The sequence below is a fragment of the Palaemon carinicauda genome, chromosome 3 (assembly GCF_036898095.1).
Source record: "Palaemon carinicauda isolate YSFRI2023 chromosome 3, ASM3689809v2, whole genome shotgun sequence".
In the NCBI taxonomy this organism is placed as follows: Eukaryota; Metazoa; Arthropoda; class Malacostraca; order Decapoda; family Palaemonidae; genus Palaemon; species Palaemon carinicauda.
This window is the reverse complement of record NC_090727.1, coordinates 3,191,653-3,200,446: the sequence shown is the minus strand read 5'-3', so window position 1 is coordinate 3,200,446 and position 8,794 is coordinate 3,191,653. Positions and strand designations below refer to the sequence as shown.

The window sequence follows — 8,794 nt, the reverse complement described above, 5'->3', positions numbered from 1 at the left end:
ATGAATGTATATGTGAAGATACACAAATACATATATATATATATATATATATATATATATATATATATATATATATATATATATATATAAATATATATACATATATATATATATATATATATATATATATATATATATATATATATATATATTTATAAACATATATATATAATATAAATATATATATATGTATATATATGTGTGTATATGTATGTGTATGGTTTGGGTTGAATCTGATAAAAACGTCATTTGTAGTTGATATTTAAATCTACTAAAAGTCACATACAATGAAATTCAAATGGACTCAAGGCATAAGTTTCAAGAACTTAATCAGCTAAAAGATTTTATCATAAAAGTATTTCCAATATATATATATATATATATATATATATATATATATATATATATATATATATATATGTATATATATATATATATATATATATGTGAAGATGTCCTTGATTTAGTTAGCAACAACTTCTTAATTAGTCTAGTATCTTACCTCTTCCTTTAGTTTAATATTAATTGAATTTCTCTCAGGAGTTTACATAAGCAAAGTTTCGTGGGTGAGGGATACGAATGCTGGTTTCTTTCTTTACTAGACATAAAAAGGGGTTTGAACAGGCACTTACAAGCAGTCAAAAACAAAAGCGTGGTTTCTACATTAACACTTAGTGATGAACTCAGACGTCTTGACACTGGCTGGAGAATTTGGTGAATCCTGGTTCAGTTAGGCCTAAACGTCATCTATAGGCCTACTGTCGTCGCTGAAGTATAAGCCTTCGTCAGGTGTTGGGAAGGCTGGCGCGAAGTTCTAGACACGCCTTGGTCACTCGGGGACGTCACGCCTCTCGGTCGCTCTGGGACGTCTCGCCAAACGCACTCACAGACACTCAGGTGCGGGCGTAGTAACTTTGTTCGTCGTCCTTCGTTCTCAGGGGTAATTGTTCCCCTGTAATTTCGCGGCTGCTTTAGTATTCTACGTAATCGCCGTCCCTCAATTTGGTATAGGCAGCCGCCACGTTGATCGTCAAGGAGACCCGGCAGGTTAAGTAGGTCGTTAGACCTATTATACAGAGTGACTACTAGGAAGAGAGCGAGATGCCGTCTTCTCGTTGCTTATATATGGTCGTCCTGGGCGTGTCAAGCTATCCTTAATCACGTGACTTTTTCCCGGCTTCCACGTCTCATTCGTCTATGTTCCGTTCGACATTCAAGAACGGATCCTGTCGTTTGGGGGGGTTGTTTACGGGAAAGAACCCTGGAGTCAGCGAAATTAGTTGAAAACATCCTACCTAACTCCCGTTCACTCTCCTGTCTCTCCACAACTCTTTCTATATCTTTACAATTACTACTAACTGCATTTGTCTCCTCATTTCTTATTAATTAACAAAACCCACAAATAAAGACATCAATAACATACATAAACCTTCTGCATATGAAACTTACTCAAAAATAAGCATATGTCTGACACCACTCGGCCAGCTACTAGGATTCTTATAGAATCCTCACATACAACAAAACAACAAACCTATTCTTTAGGTTTCCCAGCAATAATTAGTAGCAACTCATTAATCCTTTCCAATTTTCTGAAAACCAAATACTTCACCACATTATATGTTACCACAGTAATAAGTACAATCAAAAACACATTACACATAGTCAGAAATGGTGCAACATCTTTCTTGTAAAACAGAACATAATCATTATCAAGTGGCATTGCCACATTTTCTACCACTGTTAATTTGTCTAGCTGAAAATGATTAATCTTGTTCTCGTAACTCTTTGCAATGGAAGATTGATTTAACTCATAATGCAAAAACACACTTGGTACATAATAGAGATAATCATTTATCACTACTGAGCAAGAATCTGCAAATGACTTCAAGTTTCCTAACTGAAATGTTTGAGTCTTCCCATCACAAGTAACTTCTGCATTTTTAGTACTTTGTACATAAACAAAAATCTCATTACCTAAATGTAATGCCCTGTATGGCAAAGCAAAGGTTTCAAATTTACACTCTCTCATCAACTCATAATTCTCAAAGAAAATACCTTGGATACACGGAAAATTGCTCATAGGTTGTTTAATTTGCACAAAATTGCACATGGATTGACTTTCACTTATCAACACACACTGTTCTAAATCACCTTCTTCTAAAATAATCATCAACAACTTGTTCTTATCCAATGCTAGACGAACCTTCGGATGGTTCCAAATTATTGTTGCATTTCCTATCTTAACTGGGAAAGGATGTATTGTATATAGGTCAAACAAATTCATACCCTTGAAGGGGATCAATACCAACAAATACCCTTTTGTTACTTTCACAGTTGACATTGTGTAATACCAAAATATATCTTCTAGCAAAGGCTTGGAATGGCTATTTACTATACACCAATCGATAATTTCTTTCAAAGTTTTTGGAGAAATGATAGCAGGGCTGAGTATTCCCTTTTGTGCATTTATTAGTCCGTTCACAGATTCCTTGTGATCACCAATCTCGATTTCTACTTCATGAATCAACTTAAACACTTGTTCTACGTCATCTATTTTATTAGAAACATTCACGTTAACTTGATTAATAAATTCCACCATCTTTTTTATGTTCTCTACATTCTTATTATTATTTTCTATCAGAGTACTTATAAGATTACCCTTCTGATTAGCCCATTTCTCGATTAGTTCTACACGATCAGTCAAACCTCTTACATCGTTTTCTGTAGCCACTCCAAACAAAGCACTAAAGGCACTTCCTACAAAAGGTAACAAAGATCTCTTGTTTCTTTGAGGCCTGACAATGTCTTCAATTTTACCCTGTAAATTTCTTAATACTTCTACAAAGGCAGAATCACTATGGGTTAGTATGCACTTCCGTAGTTCTTTATCTAACTGGTTCAAATGTTCTTCCCTTTCTAATATTGAATTGACATTAATTTTTACTACAGCAAAATCTGTTAACAGTTCACCTTTTCCATGATTTTGTATCAAGGCCCCACTTTTAATGTCTATTTCGCAAGTGATACCGACCACCAGGGGTAGGATCAGAAGGAAGTTTTTCCACCACTTCCTGTAGAAGTTGAGAGGACCATGGATTAGTTTTTACAACCTTCATATGATTCCAATGGGCATACCTTACATCTAAATTCTGTTCATGTATCAGCTTAAATTTATTATTCCTTTCCCTTTCTAACACTCTATAAGGACCTTCAAATTTGGGAGATACCTTTTCATTTGGTCCTTCCTTTACATGTACCTTTATATATACTTGTGAGCCTATCTTCAGGTCAGTCATGGAACTAGTTGTGTCATAGTATTTCTTATTTACCTGTTGGCCCTTCTCTAAAGATTGTCTGGTTTGTCTTATTATTTGAAAGGTTCTTTGCAGTTTCCAAGCTATATAGTCCTGGTAATCATATGTGTGCCTAGGAGGTTTTGCGTCATCTACCAATGAGTTTGGCAGTCTTTTCTGATAACCATAAAGCAAAAAGTGTGGGGTTTCTCCTACTGTCTCATTTACTGTGTTATTCAAAGTAAACTGAACGTCCTCTAGCGCTAGGTCCCAATCTTCTGTAGTTGGACTAATGATAGTTCGCAGTACATCCAGTATCTTCTTATTGGCCCTTTCCACTGTCCCATTTGAACTCGGCTTATAAGGGGTTATCTCGCATTTCTTTATCTCAAAAAATTCACAAAGCTTTTTCATTACCTCACTGGTGAATTCGGGTGCATTGTCCGACAAAAGTACCTCCGGACACGAATGTCTTGTGAGTATTCTGGTCTTTAAAGCTTCTGCAACAGAAACTGCAGTTCTATCTCTGACTGGGACAATTTCTAAATACCGAGTCAAATAATCAATGAATACCAGTATATATTTATTTCCTCTCAAAGTTTTTGGAAAGGGTCCTATATGATCCATCTGAACTACCTCAAAAGGGTTTAAATTACTAGGATATTTTTCTAAAGGAGCTCTGACATTTACATGACCTTTATGCCTATTACAAGTTTGACATTCATTTACAAATTGCTTTGCTTCTTCGCTGCACTTAGGCCAAAAATAATTTCTATTTATTGTTCTCAGAGTCTTTTTGATTCCTGGATGTCCTGCCAACTTGTGGGTATGTGTTAGAGTTAATACTTCTTTAGTCAGGGTGTCAGGCACATATAGTCTAGAGCAAGCACTCCTATCCTTAGCCTTCTTATATAATATCCCATTTATTAATTCAAAATCTGACCTAGAGGTTTCATCTTGTAGCAAATCTCCTATTATTTTCCTGATACTTTCTTGTTTCTCTTGTTCTATTTTAACTCTCTCCAAATCTAAGTCTACGACCTGACAGCTGAAACAAAAAGTGTTAGTTGTGATAATTCTTTCAGTATCCTCTTGTGCTCTAGATAATCCATCTGCTAAAGTATTAAACTTACCTGGAATGTATCTAAATTCTGGAGCAAACTCTAGCACACTAATAAACCATCGATTAAACTTTAAGTTATTAGTGAAAGCTCTTTTCTTAAATAGGTCACAGATGGGTTTATGGTCAGTAAGTACATTTACTTTGTGTCCTAACAAAATGTGCCGAAACTTTCTCAGTGCCCAATAAATGGCTAAACATTCCTTTTCTGTGGTATTGTAATTTCGTTCGGCCGCATTCAGGACTCTACTTGCATAATATACTACCCTCATTCGGGTTTTTGCCTTCTGTAACAAAACTGCTCCTATTCCTGTATTCGAAGCATCACATGCTAAGTAAAATTGCTTGCTAAAGTCTGGATACACTAAGATAGGATCTTGGATTAATTTCTCCTTCAACTTTTGAAAAGCCTCCTCTTGCTCTGCTTTCCATTCAAACTCTACATCCTTCTTAGTTAATTCTGTCAATGGTTTAGCTATAGTAGCAAAATTTTTGACAAATGGTCTATAGTATCCTATCATCCCTAAAAATCTTCTTACACCTTTCAAATTTTGTGGAGCAGGATATTCCACAATCGCCTTTATTTTTCCTTCTTGCATGCGTAATCCATCAGCACTGATCACATGTCCTAAATATTCTAATGATTTCCTCAAGAATTGACATTTCTTAACCTTTATCTTTAATCCTGCCAGTCTTAGTCGTTCTAAAACGATTTCTATGGTTCCGAAATGGCTCTCCATATCTTTGCTAAATATAATGACATCATCTAAATAGACTGACACATTCTCTATGTCTCCTAAGATCTGTAACATTAACCTTACAAAAGTCAATGGAGCTGATGTTAACCCAAATGGCATTACCTGAAATTCTAAGTGTTCTTTATGTGTGCTGAAGGCAGTTAATGGCTTTGATTCTTCGTCTAAAGGTACTTGCCAATATCCACTTAGTAGATCTAAGGATGAGAAGATCTTTGCTCCTCCTAACTGAGCCAATACATCATTTATTACAGGCATGGGCATCCTATCAGGAACTGTGTTCGCATTCAACTTGCGATAATCAATCACTAATCTGTAACTTCCATCTTTCTTTGGAATCAACAACATGGGAGAATTATAAGGTGATTTAGAGGGTATGACCACTCCTTCTTCTTTCATTTCTTCTATCATTTTATCTACTATTGGACGTTGGCTGATAGGTAATTTATAATTAGGTATGAAAAAGGGTTTAGCTCCATCATCTAGGATTATCTTATGTCTTAACACCTCAGTCCTACCTAACCTATCACCTGTAATTGCTATGCCCGGCCTATATTTATTTAAGGTTTCTATTAACCTTTTACGGTACTCAGGAAAATCGGTGTTATCTATCTCCCTATCTATTCCTGCATCAATGTTTCCTATGGTAAAGAATGCTTCCTCCTCTAACGGAATCATTTTGTGTGTAACTTCTATTCCTGTACAAAATTCTGTACCCGCTAACAAATGGAGTCTTTTATCAGAATAATTCATGACATAAGTAGTACAGGCTAATCCCTCCATCTGAACTAATGAGTTATCCATTCTGACATATTCTGGTAATCCTTCTGGGGTCAAGATTACATCATTATTAGTGTGTAGGCGGGTTATCAAATATACTCTAGTAAGAGTATTGGGCAGTAGTACTACATCTCTAGCTAGCCTAAATCTTATTTTGTTTGCATCTGCTGTGCTGATCAGACTTATTTCCCCAGTTTGTACTTGAGTACAAAAACATGAATCTTCATCTCCTCCTTTTTGAGATTCTGTTTCTCTTAAGTGTCTTAATTCTTGTGAATTCAATGTGCCTAGCAGCAAAACTTCTTGGAATTCCCTTTTATCTATTCTCTCAGATTCTCTGTCGACATTTTTCTCCTTAGTATGTGTGCTGCCTTTACAAGAAGTAATTTCCCCCTTTCTGGGTGCAATTGCTAAATTCTCTTCTTTCTCCCTTTCTTCTGATTTTACTTTGATTTCCCTTTCTCTTTCTGAACCGGAGTGTGTTTCAACTATCGAAGCGGTCCCCTGCAAATTGGCCAAATTTGTAGTGGACTTGTCATCGACAAGTTGGAAACAGACTTCCTGATTATTTCCCTTTAGAACTAATCTTCTGTCTTGACAATCAAAAACTATGCCAAAATCTTGCATTGTTGCAAAAGAAATCAAAGCTCGAGCGGGAAATGCTACTTCTTGCAAAACCAAAAATGGCACTTGACACTTCTTCTCTAGCAATTCAATGTTTAAATCTATGGCTCCTACATTGTTAAGCTGATTGCCAGTTATCCCCTGAATTAATGTATCCTCACTCCTAATTGCAGAAATAGGTATATTCAAATAATCAGTTAAGGTATGGAGCCCTATGAGATTTACAGTACTTCCTGAATCTAACAAACTAAGACATTCTTTACCTTCTATCTTGATATTTGTCTTGGGTAATGATTGCTGTCGGAAGGATAAATATGTTGCTGGCAACGTGGATGTACCTCCGCTACCTGCAACATCCTTCCATTCTTTGGTTTCCCTATTTCCTGGACTCCTATCCTGCTCTTCTAGTCACTTTCTATTACCTTGTTTTTCTTCGGAGTAATTAGTAGGGTTTGAGTTATCCCTTGCCTGTACCTGAGGAGTATTTTCGGAGGGTTTATTATGTTTCTTACCTTGGTACCAACATTCTTGGTCTGTGTGACCTCCTCTTTGACAATACTGGCAATACCTATTCTTTGGTCTAGCTCCCTTATGATGATAATTCCCTCTAGATTTATATGTTTCATTATAATTTCCTCTGTTTTGTTCATTTGACTTGTAAGGGGGCTGGTTATTTTGATAATTTTTATGGTAATATTTATTCCTACCGGTCTCGTTATTTTTATCTTCCCTGTAATTCTGATACCTTCTTTGCTTGGTATTTGCCGAAAAAGTGACCTCTTCAATTTGGGTCTCGTTTTTCTGGATGATTTCCTGGATTTGGCTCAACGTTTTTGTGAGCTTCTGGGCAGGATCTAACTTTAGGTCCTTGAAAGCCTTCCTTTCCCTTTCACCAAAGGCTGCATACAATGTACCGTAGGCCATATAAGTCAAAATTTCATCTAAATCCACCAGTTGGTCATTATCCTCACTAAACTGCATTCTGTTTCCTACCGTGATTGTGGGTAATGACAAAATGTCTTCCTTAACTACTCCTAAATGATTCAGAACCTGGGTATACAGACTAGGCATGGAATCACCTTCAAATTTAGCCGAGTTAAACCTATACAAGTTCAACAACCGATCGGTCTCCTTGGCCGATCGCCACAATAGTCTGCATTCCTCCTTGAACTCGTTGAAAGTGGTAATTTTTTCAAAGGCCTTACCGTTTAATGTAGGGTGAGCATCCCCTACGTCTACGTTGACTAACATCATTGCCTGTTTAATTTTTGCAACATCGTCAGTTATTTTAAAACTAGCGATCCTATTCTCTGTGTCCGCTAACCACTTATCTACACTGTATTTCTCTAACCTTTGTTTGTCGGGATTATCCCTACTTACATTTCCACAAAACCGTGTGGTTTGTGTGATCAGCCCAGCGGAATTCATATCGGCAATATTTGCTCTTACCGGACTCGAACTTCGGTTTCTAGTCAGATTTTGACGTCTTCCTACACTAGCACTTCGCGACCGTCTGTCTGCAGTTAATCTCAAGTCGTATTGATATTGTGTAAGTCTTTGGAAAATATTGTCCAGACTCATATCACAAAAAAAAAAGGAAAAATTAAAACACCAAAATTTTCTTACGAGAGACAAATGCCCTAACTTCCTATTCTATAGAGAGACAGTATTTATACAAAACAAGAGAGTGAACAAAAACATGCAAACTACTCACATATCCATTGGTTCACGACTCCTTTGGTTTCCCTCTGTTTTTCTTGAGATTGTTTTGTATTTCTTCGACACATAAAAGGGGGTTTCAGCACTTTCCTGAAATAAAGCCAGTATTAGTTCAAACTTAATACAACACGGCACAGTATCCCTTAACGATGCCACCATTTGTGAAGATGTCCTTGATTTAGTTAGCAACAACTTCTTAATTAGTCTAGTATCTTACCTCTTCCTTTAGTTTAATATTAATTGAATTTCTCTCAGGAGTTTACATAAGCAAAGTTTCGTGGGTGAGGGATACGAATGCTGGTTTCTTTCTTTACTAGACATAAAAAGGGGTTTGAACAGGCACTTACAAGCAGTCAAAAACAAAAGCGTGGTTTCTACATTAACACTTAGTGATGAACTCAGACGTCTTGACACTGGCTGGAGAATTTGGTGAATCCTGGTTCAGTTAGGCCTAAACGTCATCTATAGGCCTACTGTCGTCGCTGAAGTATAAGCCTTCGTCA

The 8,794-nt window shown here is 36.4% G+C and overlaps 1 protein-coding gene across 1 annotated transcript in view; it reads right to left on the bottom strand.

Annotated features, from left to right (window-relative positions):
• Positions 1-478: 478 nt before the first annotated feature.
• LOC137638197 (uncharacterized) overlaps positions 479-8,794 on the bottom strand; it is an 8,982-nt gene continuing 666 nt past the window's right edge. The window contains exons 1-2 of the mRNA XM_068370278.1: positions 8,287-8,794; positions 479-3,071 (exon numbers count right to left, since the gene is read on the bottom strand). The exon at positions 8,287-8,794 is cut by the window's right edge and continues 666 nt beyond it. Of these exons, the coding sequence (XP_068226379.1) occupies positions 1,532-3,071; positions 8,287-8,450 (1,704 nt within the window). The 5' untranslated portion in view covers positions 8,451-8,794 and the 3' untranslated portion in view covers positions 479-1,531. The remainder of the gene's footprint in view (positions 3,072-8,286) is intronic.